General features: G+C 36.3%; 2 protein-coding genes across 4 annotated transcripts; both read left to right on the plus strand.

Moving 5' to 3' along the window:
- Positions 1 to 1,221: 1,221 nt before the first annotated feature.
- On the plus strand, positions 1,222 to 6,538 carry LOC106115624 (tryptase). Its single transcript, XM_013309063.1, has 9 exons — positions 1,222 to 1,321; positions 1,970 to 2,061; positions 2,221 to 2,326; positions 2,949 to 3,134; positions 3,713 to 3,830; positions 4,312 to 4,417; positions 5,049 to 5,224; positions 5,623 to 5,787; positions 6,067 to 6,538. The coding sequence occupies exons 1-9, from the start codon at positions 1,272 to 1,274 to the stop codon at positions 6,232 to 6,234; spliced, it is 1,167 nt and encodes a 388-aa protein (XP_013164517.1). The 5' UTR covers positions 1,222 to 1,271; the 3' UTR covers positions 6,235 to 6,538.
- Positions 6,539 to 9,383: 2,845 nt separating this feature from the next.
- On the plus strand, positions 9,384 to 14,569 carry LOC106115600 (trypsin-3). 3 transcript variants are annotated; one of them, XM_013309051.1, is made up of 10 exons: positions 9,384 to 9,523; positions 9,853 to 9,939; positions 10,014 to 10,143; positions 10,817 to 10,916; positions 11,469 to 11,565; positions 12,152 to 12,261; positions 12,790 to 13,010; positions 13,170 to 13,354; positions 13,648 to 13,806; positions 14,006 to 14,569. In XM_013309051.1, exons 3-10 carry the CDS (start codon positions 10,044 to 10,046, stop codon positions 14,168 to 14,170), a joined length of 1,137 nt encoding a protein of 378 aa, XP_013164505.1. In that variant the 5' UTR covers positions 9,384 to 9,523; positions 9,853 to 9,939; positions 10,014 to 10,043; the 3' UTR covers positions 14,171 to 14,569. The 3 variants fall into 3 exon arrangements, with proteins under 3 accessions (XP_013164505.1, XP_013164489.1, XP_013164497.1); XM_013309035.1 differs by lacking the exon at positions 9,853 to 9,939; XM_013309043.1 differs by lacking the exon at positions 9,853 to 9,939 and having other exon boundaries at positions 10,820 to 10,916.
- The last annotated feature ends 2,655 nt before the right edge of the window (positions 14,570 to 17,224 follow it).

The raw sequence follows: 17,224 nt of genomic DNA on the forward strand, positions 1-17,224 counted from the left end.
CTCTCTTTCTCATAAAGAAACGATGAGAAGTGGAAGTAAATTTTCAGGATGAGAGGATGCATGGGAAGGGAAAACATTCTCTTTCTGTGTATCCCCTTTTCCGTCCATTAAAGGTAAGCAACGGATATGACCACTCGCTCGTTTGCCACATTCTGATTAAAAAGATCGACGTAATATTTTACTCCTTTTGATATTTAAGTTAATTATTCGTTCATATCTTATTTAATATCGTAGATTATTTAATAAAATAAATAATTAGGGTATGTGATTGAACATTTGAAATATGTAACCACGTCATATGGACTTACCCACTGGTAAAAACCGTTGTCGGTAATTATGCTTCGAAGGGGGAAATACCAAAAATATTTCACTAAAATAAACATTCAATTATTTTGTTTACCTGTATTAACAGTCAAGAACATTAATCATCATCAGCTCACTATATGTCCCCACCGAGGGGCTCGGAGCCTACCCTAAGTTAAGGATGATTAGGCCATAGTCATCCACGCTGGCCAAGTGCGGGTTGGTTGACTTCACACATATCTTTGAATTTCTTCTCAGATATGTGCAGGTTGCATCACGATGTTTTCCTTCACCGTAAGAACGTCGGATCAATGTACTTATGTAAATCTAAAAACACATTGGTACATGGCGGTATTCGAACCCAGGACCTGCAGATTACAAGTAAAGTGCTGAAACCACTGAGCCACCGACGCTCTTAGCCACTGACGCTCTTATTTTAATGTTTATTAATAAGAACATTAATGTCCTACCCTATTTAAAACTGCTAATAGCAACACTCTTTTGATTACTCAAACTTTCGAGAGCCATTATTGTATCAGTGATCTGGGGGACACGTCCGCGAAATAATACGTCCCACTCACACTGATGAAGGGCCCCCGATCAGCTCGAAACTAGTCGGTGCCGCCACCGGACGAATATACGTCAGTGTTTAGCTGTTTCTTAATCAGTTGAGACATAGACTAATTGAGTTTCACGCGCATCAAGTATTTTAATAAAAATAAATACCAGCCATACCTTCATGCGTTTTTGAGAAAAAGGGTCTTGACAGACGCACAGACGAACAACAAAGCGATCCTATAAGTGTTCATTTTTTTCATATCAGGTACTGAACCCCAAAATACCAAATATAAGAAAAAGTAGGTAGATTTTTAAGGAAAAAATGGTAGAATGGTAGAAAATAATATTACTGGCAACATTATTTATCGTTTAACCTGTTATGAACTAACTTGATATCTTTTATTTTCCTTATGTTTATTGATACGATGAACTGCGTCAGTGTAAAGATGACCATAATGAGGTATGTTTTAAATACAAGTAATCTTATATCTTTAAATGAGCAATTCTTGTATATATATAATTGGAATCTCGGAATCGGCTCCAACGATTTTCATAAAATTTAGTATATAGGGGGATTCATGGGCGATAAATCGATCTAGCTAGGAATTATTTTTAGAAAATGTCATTTTATTCGTGTTTTATCGATAATCAACTTAAACATAAACTCAACTTTTACTATCGGTAAGATAGAAAAATATTATTCATATTTCATCATTTTATTAGTAATTCGTACTTAAATATAATTTCCAAAAAACACAATTTAAAAAAAAAATACATCCAGTCATCCAGGTACTTATAATAATACGGCAATATATAACAATACAACACATTTTAATACGTATTATAACAAAAAAACATTACATTAAGGAAAAAAAATATGTTTGTAAATGTTTTGTAGCTAAAAGTATAAAATTGCGATACAAAGATTTTTTATAGTTAACAGTTGCTTTGTCCGCACGGAATTAAAAACAAGATTAGTAGCCTATGTGTTCTTCCAGACTATGTTCTATATCTATGACAAATTTCATCTATATCCGTTCAGGAGATAACTTCAAACATCTATCTAAACATTCGCATTTATAATATTAGTAAGATTTGTTTGGCACAGGTACTTTCCTGCGAGCGTGTTCACGTTAATCGTATTGGCGGGAAACGGTCACGTTTTGGCGCAAACTGTCATTGAAAACCCTGATGCTTTAGGTACGTAATAACTACGTCTTAATTATTTTGAAGCAATATCACAAAGTTCATCGTACGATTCAAATAGATAAATGTCATGAACAATTATCATACAAAACGCAATCATAATGTGGCAAGCTCAATCAAAAAGAGTTAACAATATTAAGCGCTAAATTCCAGGTCCAAGCTGTCTTACGCCAGACGGCAAGGCCGGGGTCTGTGTGCCAAATTATCAGTGCAACTTCGAGACCAATTCCGTTGACCCCGGAGCGACTATAGACCTCAGGTCAGTGTGACATTGATATATATTGTCATTCCTTACATCATCAACTATACGTTCCTACTGTGTTTGTACCTTGCATACAAAGTAACTAAAACAATCTTTCTTCATATATATAAAATCAATTGCTGTTTTTACCTGAAATCGCTGATATAGCGAAGTGACCGTTGCCCATAGACATACGCAAATGCAGATGCGTTGCCTACCTTTAATCAACGGAAGAGAGGATGCACAGAAAGAAAAGATCTTCCCTTCCCATGCATCCTCTCATCCGGAAAGTCCACTTCCACGTCCCGTCTTTTCCTTATAAGAAAAAGGGTGGTAAGGGAAAGAGGACTAAATTAGGCCTCGGGGACGCACACTCATAGACGAAACGCGGAATCGCTTCCACTTTATGCCTGTCTTCTGTGTGTTCGTTAGTCTCGCTAAAACTCGGGTAAAGCTGAACGGATTAATCTTATCTTGGTCTTAAAATTTACGTAGAAGTCTAGGGAAGGTTTGAAAGGCGAGAAAAAATCGAATAATTGCCGGGAACTAATTAAGTTTTTTTTATTCCATGCGGATGGAGTCGTGGGAGACAGCTAGTAATGAATAAAAGTTCCTAGTTCACACAATACTCTGACTCTAGGACGCAGTCATGCCCGCATTATCTCCAAATCTGCTGCTTACGAGAAGAGAGAGCAGGAAGTAAGACTGTAGAGGAAATGCCTCAATGTGGATTCAGCAATCCAGGCGCAGTGGAATTGAAGACTAAGCCTACATTAGTAGGGGAAGCTGAGTATGGAGAGTTCCCGTGGATGGTTGCTCTGCTCAGGTAATTTTAGATATTATTAGTTAAAATCCTTTGGCGCGAATGGCGCGCATTCGTTACAAAGGCAAGTGTCAGAAAGATTAGTGAGGGGACATAAACGTTGACATTTTAGTAAGGCTAGTGTTGCGCCCGTACACCGGCACACTGTCGGATTTTCTTCCTAACAGTACATAGTTAACCTCTATTAGTATAGATGGCGCTGTAACAAATTCTTGTAACATGTTTTCGAATATGTTTTGAACTTGGCCAACCATTTTTTTCTTATCCGTAATTTTTTATTAACTTTTTCATATATTATGCTTTTTAAAGATAAATAGCGATCGAAAAACATGATTGAATAATTGTTATTGAGATTTTCTGCGATCAAAATCCATTTAAACATAACATCATCCTTGTCTGTTGATAAAACAGAAACAATATGTTTTAAACGGTTATTTCGGTCTCAGATACCCACGGTTAGTGCATTGTAACTATTGGAAGAAAGAGCGTCTGCTAATACGACGGAGCCTTGAGTTATTTTAGGGGGTCTAAGACCCCGCTTAAGGTAATGAATGGCGGGACCAAGTAATTGTTTTCTCCAGATCCACAGCACCGGATCAGGCGTGGTCACAGGATGATTACGTTGGAGGTGGCTCGATTATACATCCTAAAGTTGTACTTACCTCGGCACATAAAGTGGCACGTTATACCGAGGCTGAAGTAAGTTATTCATCATCATCAGCTCACTACCATATACATCTCCACTGAGGGTCTAACCTACCCTCAGTTATGTGACTAGGTCATAGCCAATGCTGGTCCAGTGCGTCACTTCATACATATCTTTGACTTTCGCAGATATGTTTAGCATCACGATGATTTCCTTCACCGTAACAACATAGGATAAATGTACATATGTACCTAAATCACACAAGACGGGATTCGAACTCAGGATTACAGTCTAAGGCTACCACTGAGCTACCGTCGCTTTTATAAGTTAGTTAAGTGGTAGGAAACATTGATGGATTGGAAATTTCCAACCTCCTTCTTTACAAATTGGCGACTTTTGAATTTGGGAGCTTTTTAGTTTCGTGTAAAGGGATATGACGATTCAAAGATATGTATGAAACAGTAATAACACTACAAAAAGGAAAAGGGCAAGTTGATAAAGGTAAAGATTTTTTTTAATAATCGTATTTTATAGATTAAATGTCGCGCTGGCGAATGGGACACAACTAACACGGACGAGAATTACCTAACACAAGAACGACAGGTTGAAAAGATAATACAACACGACGACTTTTTCGACCGTAAGTAAAAAAATTAACATTAATTCATTGGAAGGCCAAAAAATTCGGACTGACTTTAACCTTTGACTCGGGGGAAGAATACGAATCGAATGGTACCTCACTCGTTATAATCTGTTCAGTCGTTTAGTTGTTAAGAAGGTCACAATGGCATGGAATGTAAAATGCCACATAATTTTAGTCGTCAGGCTATACGAGGACTTCCTTCCGACCGCGTTATCAACTAACGATATTCATCATCATACGTCCCCACTGAAAGGCTTGGAGCCTACTACGCTGGCCAAGTGCGGGTTGACTTCAGACATATCTTTGAATTTCTTCTCAGATATGTGCAGCATCACGATGTTTTCCTTCACCTTAAGAACGTCGGATAATAAATAAAAAAGTAAATTGAAAATTGAAAAGCATATTGGTACATAGCGGTATTCGAACCTAGGACCTGCAGATTGCAAGTCAAGTGCTTAACTTCGAAATTGCGCTCTAAAAAATCAAATATACCTGATATTAATTTAAATTTTAATCATCTTTATATTTAAAATCCAACAAAGGTCGCGATTATACTAAAATTAATAAAAAATTTAGCTAGTTTACAAATTGTCTAAATTCCCAATCTAAAGGTAACATGTAATTTCAGTTCAAGTGTACTACAACATCGCATTGCTGGTATTGAAGGAGCCTTTCATCTTTAACGATGCCCCACACATGGGTATAGCGTGCGTGGGCAAAGTGCTGCCTCCACCGGGCACACAATGTTTCACCATGGGCTGGGGTAAAGACACAACTGGGAAATACGCCACTATCTTAAAAAAGGTACGTCTAAATCTACCTTTAGACGCTAGACTCTAGAAGTTCGTTGCGACTTCGTCAGCGCATTTAAAAGATAGCTTATAATAATCTCGCATGCATCAGAGTCGCCGTCAAAATCCCGTCAGAATCAGTCCAGTAATTCGGGAGATTAGATGGAAGAAACTAGGACTTCAGAACATACAGGCAGACAGAAATCTTTTTACATCTGTGCCAAATATCCAAAGATCCGTTGAACCTTTCCGGAGATACCTTCTAAAAACATCCATCCATCTAAACTTTAGCATTTATAATATTAGTAAGATAGTAAGAAGAATAAGATGGATATCTCTAAACCTACATGTGTTAAGACAGTCCAAACCTAAAGTATAGAGTCATCATCATTCGCATCACTTCTTCAACAGATTCAACTACCATTGATCGATTCTGACCAATGCCAGCATTCGTTGCGCAACACAAGGCTCGGCTCTCGGTACCTGCTGCATCCGAGCCACATCTGCGCTGGCGGGGTAGTAGGCGTTGATACCTGCAAGGGGGATGGTGGTTCCCCACTCGTCTGCAACGTCGGAGTATGTTATATTAAAATCATCACCCTGATCTTATTTCACGTTATATGTTGTTTTCCTTCACCGTAAGAACGTCGGATAAATGTACATATGTAAATCGGAAATCGAAAAACACATTAGTACATGGCGGGATTCGAACCCAGGACCTGCAGATTGCAAGTCAAGTGCTTGACCACTGAGCCACCGAAACTCTTAATTACGAATTAGATAATATTACTAACTAATATAAAAACTCAAATATAGTTCTTGAGTTATAAGTCAGTCTTAAAAATCTGTTTACAGAACGCCACAGTGGCGCGCTACGCAGTCATCGGCTTGGTGTCATCTGGAGTTGGTTGCGGAAAGAAAAATGTACCAGGATTGTACACGAATGTGCCATTCCTATACAGCTGGCTGTTAGATGCTATGAATAAGGAGAAATTGCAAAGCAAAACCTTTACATATGAATAATTTAAAAATAAACAAACACACCTTTATTCCAATACTGTATATCCTTGACTTTTAAATCGAAAGGATCTGGCAAGTGAAAACAAATACGTTCTTTTAAATATGTGCTAGCTGTTTCTATAAATTTTTGATCTATAATGTTATCTAGACGCTAGTGAGCTATGTTTTAATTTGACTTATCGCGTCAAATAACTATGTCGGACTGTATCAGAATAATATACACATGTGTGATTGGCTTTACTTCTCCCATGTTGACAGTGTTAGAATTTATTTTTCATCTTATTGCTTAGTCCGTATCTTTATAGTCCAAGATACTGAAGAAGCAAATACAGATAATAGTGCCCTCTCGTACAATAATTATAAATTAAAATATATTGAATAAAGATAGGCAACGCATATACAATTGCGTATGTCTATGGGCAACGGTCATTTCGCTATTTCAGCAATTCAGGTGGCCGCTCACTCGTTTGCCATCTTATGGTATAAAAAAAATATTTAGGAATCTTAAATTTATAAATTAAAGCTTCATATAATTATAAGTCAAGTTAAAAAATCCTTTAAATTCCCGTAGTGATTGTATTGGAATAAAGGTACATAGTGTCGGTTTATCTTATCGGTTTTTTCATCCATTAACTACTAAGCTAGTGGAAAAGTGGTCTAAGGGTTACTTACTAAGGCTTGAGAATTCTTCTATGATTAGTAAAAGTTATTACTTAAGATTATTTTTTATAATAAACTAGCGGAGCCGACAGACGTTGTCTGACAATTTGACACTGCGATGGTAGCGCCGTCTGTCGGATCCAATTTAAAACATTCTAAAATCAACAACTACTAATAAATTAAAAATTAATTGAAAAAACATTTTCCAGCGGACAAAATTGTGAATCTAAACCATTCCCAGATCCCCTTGAACACACACAAAAAATTTCATCAAAATCGCTCCAGTCGTTTGAGAGAAGTTCAGTGACATACACATTCACAGAAGAATTATATATAAGTATAAAGATAAGTATAATACTCAAAAATAATTTAATTTTAAATAAATTAATTAATATTGTATGTGTATTTTAGTTTTCTTTCCTAAACCTCTTCCAAATTATGAATCCTTTATAGATGTACTTAGTTATATCGTTTGTCAGGGCCTGCGTTAGGAAATGGCGCAAGCGATCGCTTAGGGCGATTTTTTTTACATCATTAGGAGGCAAACGAGCGAGCTGCCACCTGAAATCGCTGAAATAACGACCGTTGCCCATAGACATATGCAATTGCAGATGCGATGCCTAACTTTAATCGACGGAGGAGGGTATGCACAGAAAGAAAATATTTTCCCTTCCCATGCACAAAATCCACTTCCACTTCCCATCATTTCCTTATTACAACAAGGGTGGGAAGGGAAAGACGTATAAAATGAGGCCTCCGAGACGCACACTCGTCAGACCGTAGTTGGAATAGCTTCCACTTGACGCGTGTCTTCTGTGTCGTGGTATTGCACCGGGCGAACCGGACAATTCGTGCGAAGACGTTAAAGCGGGCTCTACCTTTGGTGTTTCTTTCCCAAACCTCTTAAAAATTGTAAATCCTGTACTTAGATGTACCTAGTTATATCGTTGGTCAGGACCGACGTTAGGGAAGGGCGCGGTTGGGCGATCGCCCAGGGCGATGCACCGACAGGGGCACCATAGGTCTGCAAATTACAGTCTCATGTCACCCTCTTAATTCCCCCCATAATAAGAAAAGAAGGCGTTGCAGAAGTCACGCTATAGAGCTAAAGCCTTTACAACTGTTTAAATTAAATTTTATTATAAATGCGAATGTTTAGATGGATAGATGTTTGTTAGAAGGTATCTCCAGAACGGCTGCTACTCGATGCAATTAGTCATAGATGTAGAACATAGTCTGGAAGAACACAGTCAATTTTTTTTAATTCCGCGCGTACGGTGTCGCGGACTATCTTATACATACATGTATTAATGAAAGTCCATACTACTGATAATACGAGTTTGTTTATATTAACCTCAAAGATCAATGTAAAGTTATCATCAACTTTTCGGATTTACCCTCGTCGTCGAACAATATTAAATTACGTCTTTCACACTAGGGTAGTCAACTTTTTAATAAACACTATAGTGTCTATTTAAGATAGATTACTTTGACAACTGACGCCTATGAAGTATAGAATTAATTTTGTATGAGGATTAATGTTGTACTTAATAAACGCTTGTCATAATATTGGACCGTACACGCATAACAAACAAAACACATAAGTACTAAGTTGTTCGTCAACACCACATTTTTTTGTTTCATGTTTTTCTTTATGAAGATGCAGAAGGAATAGAAAGAAACAATTTTATTAATATTGTAATTCAAAAACAAAAATTACGTAATTTTCGATTGCAAGTCCTATGAGAACAACTATCCTTAATCGTTTTTACTCCATCCTTATCTAGTCAATTGTAAAACTAATCTATATTAAATAGACAAACTATAGTATTGGATTTTACCATCCCTTTTATTATCTTACTAATATTATAAATGCGAAAGTTTAAATGTATGTTTGTTAGAAATATCTCCAGAACTGAACGGATCTCGATGAAATTTGGCACATGAACATAGTATGGAAAAACACATAGACTACTAAAGTTTTTTTTTAATTCCGCACAGACGGAGTCACGGGCACATTTAGTAATATTATAAATACGAAGGTTTAGAAAGATGGATGTTTGAAGGTATCTCCGGAACGGCTTAAACTTGAAGAAATTTGACATAGATGTAGAACATGTCGCGGACGAGAGCGAAAGCGTGCCCGTGGCCCCGTCCCGATGCGTTGGAGGAACAGAGAGGTTTAGTGGGTACGCCTCCGCTATGAAAGAGAATCCCACATAACTACCGCGTCCCCCGCGGCGTGGAGTATGCATAAAGCATTCCCCTCTGGAGAAAAAAAAAGATGTAGAACATAGTCTTAAAGAACAGATAGGATACTTATTTAGTGTTTTTATTCCGCGTGACCGGAGTCATATGCGCCAGCTAGTCTTGGAATAAACAGACATGATACGTATGTATGTCTTGAATATGTTTTTTCCCAAACTGGATAAATACGTTATATATAACTACTATAAATAATGAATGCAGTCATTTACTTATCTCCTCTTGATAATATACATATATGAGTATGTATTAGTATGTGAAGATCTTTCTTACATGCATGAACAATTTAACATATATGTGTTATTATTAAATATATATATTTAAAAGTGTATATAAACTGTGGACGAATTACGAATACAAAATGCAGGTATGTTTTTTTTATATTAAGAAAGCAAAGTGACAAGGTTTTTTCATATCGAAACTAGCAGTCGCCCGATACTCCGTCCGCGTGGAGTTAACAAACTCAGTAGCCTATGTGTTCTTCCAGACTATGTTCTATGTGCCAAATTTCAATTATATTCAGCCGTTTAGGAGATACATCTAAACATTCGCATTTATAATATTAGTAAGATTTTGTGATTTTACAATGAAAATGCAATGATATACGAAACACAACCAGAATGATAAAAAAAAACTAAAGTTATAAAAATATGAAATACTTATTCAAACCATCTCTTGATTTAATTTACTCATCAGCAACCAGATGCTTCCGACCTTGTAAAACACGTTGTTGCTCAACAAAGAATCAAAATGGCGGATATCAAATAGGCACAAAATACCAAGGTCTATAACCTGTTCATGTCAGTGTTTACGTCACCGTTAATTGTTTTTTTTTAATAACCAATCGATATTTTTAGATATTTTGGATATTATTCGCATTGGTATCGATGTCTCGATGTGAAGATTATGATGATGGTGGGGATTTAGATTCATTACTGAGCGACCTTTTTAATACGACAATGCCAACTGAAATGCCATCAAGAGTGGGTATGTAGTCCTACGGGGTTAGACAAAGTGCTTTCGCTTCGAAGTGATTCCATAGCGAACTTCGAAAACGTATGGAAGTGAATTGCGACAATAATATAATTATTTAAAGTTACTTATTAGTGTACATTACCTAGGACTTTTTCTATATAATGCAGTCATCCGAACGTTGCAGCAATCCGGCACCTTCCGCTTATTTATAGTGCCGGATTAGATTTTTTTTATATCAAAAGGTTGCAAACGAGCGAGCGGCCACCTGAAGACGCTGAAATAGCGAAGTGACCGTTGCCCATAGACATACGCAATTGCATATGTGTTGCCTACCTTTAATCGACAGAGCAGATGATGCACAGAATGAAAATATCTTCCCTTTCCATGCATCCTCTCATCCGGAAAGTCCACTTTCACTTCCCATCCTTGCCTTATAAAGAAAAGGATGGGAAGGGAAAGAGGACTAAATTAGGCCTCCGGGACGAACGCTCATCAGACGAATGGCGGAATTGCGTCCACTTCACGCCTGTCTTCTCTGTGGTTGTGGTATTTCACCGGGCGAACCGGGCCAATTTGTGCGAAGATGTTAAAGCGGGCTCTACCACTGTTAAATTCAAATTAGTGAGATCATACTGTATTTTTAAGTTAATAAAAAATCTGATATAAAAATGTTGATTTCCAATAACAGAGACTTGCGTCACACCAAACAAGCGGCAAGGCGAATGCGTTAATTTTAATCTTTGTGGCAGTGCTCGGAGTAACAGTGATTATGTTGTTAATATCAGGTTAGTTTTTTTTTTTATTAAAATATTAGCCGATTTTGTTTGTAAATTTACTAATATTTCTTTTACCATTTCAACTAAGCTTTAGTCTTGTGCTAGGATATGGTTTACGACAATAGTAGAATGGCGGGATTCGAACTCCCGACCTCGTGTCGCTCTTAACCATTAGGCTATTGTTGTTTACTAAGTCCCCACTGAAGTTATAAACTACCCTAAATGATGTGACTAGGTCATAGTAAATGCTGGTCCAGTGCGTCACTTCACACATATCTTTGCCTTTCACAGCATCACTATGTTTTCCTTTACCGTATACATAGATTAAGTAGGTACTATAGATACTCTGAATCACAAGCCATTAATGGAAGCTTAAACGAATGTTCCGGCGCTAATATTATTATGCACTATTTTTGTTGAAGCAATCATTTTTCTTTTTCACCGTAAGAACGATGAACGGACAAATATACATATGAACAAATTGTTACGTAGCGTAATTCGAACCCAGGACCTGCAGATTACAAGTGCTTAACCTCTGAGAATCTGAGTTATTTTCAACAGGCTGCTTAACGGACCTTGTCAATCATATTTGGACGTATGCTGTGTTCCTACAAATGTACAGGATCAGCCCAAACCTGTGTCAAAACCTTTCTTACCGGTAAGTTAGTTGAATATATATTTTTGATCCATCCATATCCATCATCAGCTCATACATCCCCACCTGGAGGTCCTGAGCCTAGACTAAGTAAGGGGTAACAGTTAACCCAGTGCGGGTTGGTTGACTTCACACATATCTTTGAATTTCTTCACACATATGTGCAGCATAACGATATTTTCCTTCACTGTAAGAACATAGGATAAACGTACATATTTTATGTAAATCGGTAATCGAAAAACACATTGGTACATGGCGGCATTCGAACAAGTGCTTTAACCCCTGAGCCACCGTCGCTATATAACGATTTTGTATCCATTAAGCTTGAATATATCTAGAAAGTTTTATAACTAAAATCTTCGGGTTTTGAAGAATTATGATCCCTTTTGTAAGAAGGGACCTTCAAGACTGATGATTGTAATACTTTGACTCTTTTATTTAATATATTCCTGCATCGTAATATTCGTTTTATTATTGTTGCTGATGTTATCAACGCAGTCAACATTGTGACATCACGTTCATAGGGATCCGTTTACCGAACTAAGAAAACCCATAAGTGATTTTGATTGTAGCTGTGAATTTATTTCAGCGCGAAGGCTGCGGTTGGCGCAACCCCAACGGTGTCGGTATGGTTACGATCGGGGATGTCAACGGCGAAGCTAAATTCGGAGAGTTCCCATGGATGGTCGCCGTTTTAAAGTATGTCATATTGAGATATAAATCTTACTTCTTCATCATCATCAAAAAACACATTGTTACATGGCGGGATTCGAACCCCGGACCTGCAGATTGCAAGTCAAGTGCTTGACCCTTGAACCACCGACGCTCAAATCTTACTTCTTACTAATATTATAAATGCGAATGTTTAGATGGTTCTTAATTTAAGGCATGTCCAGAACGGGTCACCGGATCTTTATGAAATTTGGCGTAGATGTAGAACATAGTCTGGAAGAAAACATAGACTACTCTCTAAGTTTTTTTATTCCGCGCGGACGGAGTCGCGGGCGACAGCTATTAATATTATAAATGCAAATGTTTAGACGGATGGATAGATGTTTGTTTGAAGGTATCTCTAGAACGGCTGCATGGATCACGCTGAAATATGGCATAGATGTAGAACATAGTCTGAAAGAAAAAGTTGGCTACTAAACTACTACTCAATAATCTCTCTCTAGTTTACGATAGTTGGGTAGAATAATCATTATGTAATTGTTTTTCTTCCATTAGAAAGGAACCGATGTTCCCTGGTGGCTTCAAGCACATTGGTGGTGGGTCTCTCATCCATCCGAGCGTGGTAGTCACGGGAGCCCATGTAGTATTAGCTCCCAACAATGCTGGGAGACTGATGGTCCGCGCGGGTGAATGGGACACACAGACAACGAAAGAGCCGTACCCACATCAGGACAGAGACGTCGGCAATGTGATTGTACATAAAGATTATAAAAGTAGTAAGTGTTTTTGTACATAACTTTAGCCCGTATAAAATTAAAAACGCTTAACAATACTGCTGTAAGCAAATCTACTGTTATATTATTCTTAAAATTCTATTTTGTCGTATTACGTAAGTTTTATAATACATTTCTTATTTTTACGTGTAATTCTTTCAGGAAATCTAGCCAACGATATAGCATTACTATTCCTCAATATGCCAATGATGTTGGCTCCTAACGTTGGGTTAGCATGCCTACCTACACTAGATCAGACCATGTCGCCCGGAACGAGATGTCTCGCATCCGGCTGGGGCAAGGATCAGTTCGGTGAAGTCGGCAAATATCAAGTTATATTAAAGAAGGTAAAATATTTATAGATAAAAGTTAAAAATCTTCATTTTCCTATCCTTACCGCACTCTATTATATATGCTACTATACTTATCTTCCAGATATATCTAGCATTCGTCATTTTTATTCATGTCTTTTTACGCACAAACTATACATTTTTATCTCTACAGATGTACCTACCTCTCCAATTAAATAGTATATTTCGATAGCCTGCAATTACGAGTTGCTTTTGTTTTATATATCATGTGTCGATTTTATCCATGACCACACGATGTTGTTGACTTACCTGGTGGCTTTACTTCCCAGCTGGAACTGCCTGTGGTGGGTAATCAGAGTTGTCAGAAGCGGCTTCGTATGACACGTCTCGGTCGCTACTTCAATTTGGACCCAAGCTTCATGTGCGCCGGCGGCGAGAACGGTAGAGACACGTGCGTTGGTGATGGAGGCTCGCCACTAGTCTGCCCGGTAATTTATCTTCAAGAATCACTTTTAAAATATACCTAAGCTTATCACTTAATAAAATAATTAACACAATAATATAATTAAAACAAATATGACATTTCTTCCCGCTAAATTTGATATAACCATAGATTAATACATCAATTGAACTTCTATACTCTTTGCCCGTTTGTGTTGCCATAATTTAATTGTAAAAATAATACAGGTGCAGACGGACCGGTACGTTCAGGCGGGTATAGTGGCATGGGGTATTGGTTGTGGTGGGACAACCCCTGGGGTGTACACTGACGTCGCTAAGCAACGGGGTTGGGTGGACGAGCAGATGACTGCCGCAGGGTATGACACCAGCAGTTATACAATGAAGATATAATTTAATAATTCAGAAAGACCGACTGTCTTTTCCTTGAATAAAAACAATACCTCACTTGTCTAATCGAATTAAAGTTTGATGAAGCGCGAAGAAATTAAATTATTCATATTCATGTCTCTTACGCTGTCATTTAACTTTCCACAAACTTTGAAACATTTTCAGGGGCAAAAAATTCGTCAATCATTTTGTTATTGCTCCCAGGTTGCATTTATTAATTTTTTGCCGACAGTATTATAAGTAGGCAGCGATTGGGATAATTTAATGTTACATTTTTATCAATTTATTTTATGATTACATTCAATAATGGAATAAACATTTATTTTATAAAAAAGTTAATTTTAATTTCCTATTTTGTCCTGTTCATAAAATGTGTTGTTAATAAAATCTGACAGATTAGAACACCAATTCAGTTTGAATTTTAATTAATAAATGTATTTAATTATTTTTAAACTATTTATTTATTTCATGAATTTAAAAAATGATCATCGAGAAAGTTCAGAAGATTGCATTTATTATATTATAACTCAATCTATACTTAATAATTATTCGTTTTTAATATTTTATTTTATATCATAGATTTAAGACTATACATTAGATTCTTTGTTAGTTTATTGCTAAATATAAGTAATTACTCAATCTATTATAGTAGTTTAAATGAAGATAATAGAGTTTTATTTATTAAACAGGAAGAGTTTTGAAATATATTAATTTAATAACTACCAAATTCTACCATTTGTTTATTTTTAATTAAAGTTCTGGCAATCTCGCGGTGACATAGTACTGTCATCGGTCAGCCTGTCATTGTCACCATCGATTGCTTTTCACGTGCTCTTTAAATCAACGCTCAACGATGGAGGGCCGCTATGCCGCGACGATAGTTATTGTTAATTCTTGCAACTTGGTGCCTGTAATTTCAAAATACAAATCTAGATGTAAAAGTTGCCAAATGTTAGAAACGTGGCATTTTATCTTGTGAAGTGTGGCGTCTTTCTATTCAAGAATAAACAAATTTTTATACATGGATGTTTTGGTCGTGTCCGTTGAATATTCAGTTGTCTTTATTGTTCTTTCTTCATGTCATAAACATTAATATTGTAGATTATTTGTTCGAAAGAAGTTATATTCTTAAAAAATCTTGCGACAACACACAATTTTAGTTAGTGTTGTTACAACTTTACTTTGGTCTAGGTTGGGAGTTGTGTAGAATCAATATTGCGTTGCAATTGTTTTTCTTTTTTTTACGGTGAAGGAAAAGATAGTGATGCAAGCTGCACATATTTTAGAAGAAATTCAAAGATATGTGTGAAGTCAACCAACCCGCACTTGTCTAGCGTGGCTGACTATGGCTTAGTCACATAACTAAGGGTATGCCCCAAGCCCCTTGGTGGGGACAGCGAAGTGACTGTTGCACAGTCATCTACAAGTTATAAGTTTGTTGAGGTTTTCCTTACCTTTAAGATACAGAAAAAGGATATTGGCCATGCCTGTATTTCACTTATATCACAATCCTCTTCTTCCAAACTTTTTGTTACAAAGTAACAAACCAACCAACTTAAATTGTCCTCCAATGAACAAAGTATTCTGTTTCTCTAATCATAAGTATAGATTCTAATTTTCTTGTGTTTTAATTGTTTAAAAGTTGTACAAATTTTTATCAAAGCAATTTCAATGACTTGAAATTGACTTAATAGTCGGCAATGTGATATTGAACGAACCTCACAAGATAAAATATTTCATAAGTCTATGAACTATTGTATATAATTACAGTAATAGAATAGGTTGGGCGCATGAAAAGAGCATACAAATGAGAATAGAATCTGACCGGTAGAGGGAATATATTTCCTACCATAAAACAATATATTATTTCTATGTACATATGTTTTTACTTCTATTATATACCCTTAAACATTATCAATTTTATTTTTCCACTGTCCACTCCATAGGACTGTTAAAGGGTTAAAGAAGGGCATATAATAATTTTTAAAAGACAGAAACATTCTGAATATAAAAGAAAAAATAAAAAAATGGTTGCTTTTGTTTTGAACAAAATTTCTCTGCTACTTTGTATCAATGTCTGGGCTATTCTTATTTTATTGATTCCAGTCACTTTTTTGCAAGTATTTACTTAATAACCAATTTAACTTAATCCTACCCACATTGTGAATAAGGAAAGTGCAAGTTCTATGTTTTGGTATCGGCAAAGCAGTTTATGGTTGAAGCCACAACTTTCTGGTTGTCTGTTTTTCATGATGTGACAACTCTATTCAATTGTGTGGTGATTCAAGATGTGCAACATGTGCTTAATGATAGTGTCTTGAACAAGGAGAGGAGACAACTGTATAAAAAACACAATTTGTCAAGGAATGTTTGGCGAACTCTGTCTGTTTTGGCCAAAATGTTGTCGGATCTAGTAGATGGAGTCCAAAGCATGGTGCCAAAGGTTTTGTAGAAATTGTAAATATTAGTTTTTTCTTTTTGGTATTATCATTGCTTATATATTTTTCTGACTGACATGTTCAAAAGAACGAGTCCCTAAAAAAAACTGTTAAGAAATGCTTTAATTGGGTTTTTAAAACTATAAAGTAAATCATAAATGATATTATTTAACATTAAATTGTATCAATATTAAACATTTATTGAGACTTATATAACTGTCAGAAATAAATAATAAACACAATTTTTGTATATGTAGGGTTCGGGATTCTTTAAATAAATACTTTTTACTATTTTAACTGTTTATTTTGGTTTGATTACATCTTTCGTCTACCATTCGTTCTCTCCTCTCTTCCCACACATGTATCTCATTCAGTCTTACGTTCTGTTTCACCTTTCAAATAATCTTGGAACATTTTAAACCATACATTTGGTCACAAACGTGAATCAAACCTACTTTTATAAAGTTATGACGGGATGTCCTGTTCTTACAGACTATGTTTCCTTACTCTACGCCTTTTCCAAATTATTTGAGGTCGGCCTTCCTTGTCCTAAATCTCCAGACATCACGATTCTTGAAGTCTTGTTTGTCAACTTCAATTTCCTTTAAATTGTTTTGGA

Source organism: Papilio xuthus, unplaced genomic scaffold (assembly GCF_000836235.2).
Source record: "Papilio xuthus unplaced genomic scaffold, Pxut_1.1 DF829660.1, whole genome shotgun sequence".
In the NCBI taxonomy this organism is placed as follows: domain Eukaryota; kingdom Metazoa; phylum Arthropoda; class Insecta; order Lepidoptera; family Papilionidae; genus Papilio; species Papilio xuthus.

Bases quoted from the DNA above. Each gene is read 5' to 3' on its own strand.
- LOC106115624 (XM_013309063.1), top strand. From the start codon at position 1,272: ATGTTTATTGATACGATGAACTGCGTCAGTGTAAAGATGACCATAATG. The intron at 2,062-2,220 runs GTACGTAATAAC...GCTAAATTCCAG, and splicing joins TGAAAACCCTGATGCTTTAG to GTCCAAGCTGTCTTACGCCA. The intron at 5,788-6,066 runs GTATGTTATATT...ATCTGTTTACAG, and splicing joins CACTCGTCTGCAACGTCGGA to AACGCCACAGTGGCGCGCTA.
- LOC106115600 (XM_013309035.1), top strand. The intron at 12,262-12,789 runs GTATGTCATATT...TTCTTCCATTAG, and splicing joins TGGATGGTCGCCGTTTTAAA to AAAGGAACCGATGTTCCCTG. The intron at 13,807-14,005 runs GTAATTTATCTT...AAAATAATACAG, and splicing joins GCTCGCCACTAGTCTGCCCG to GTGCAGACGGACCGGTACGT.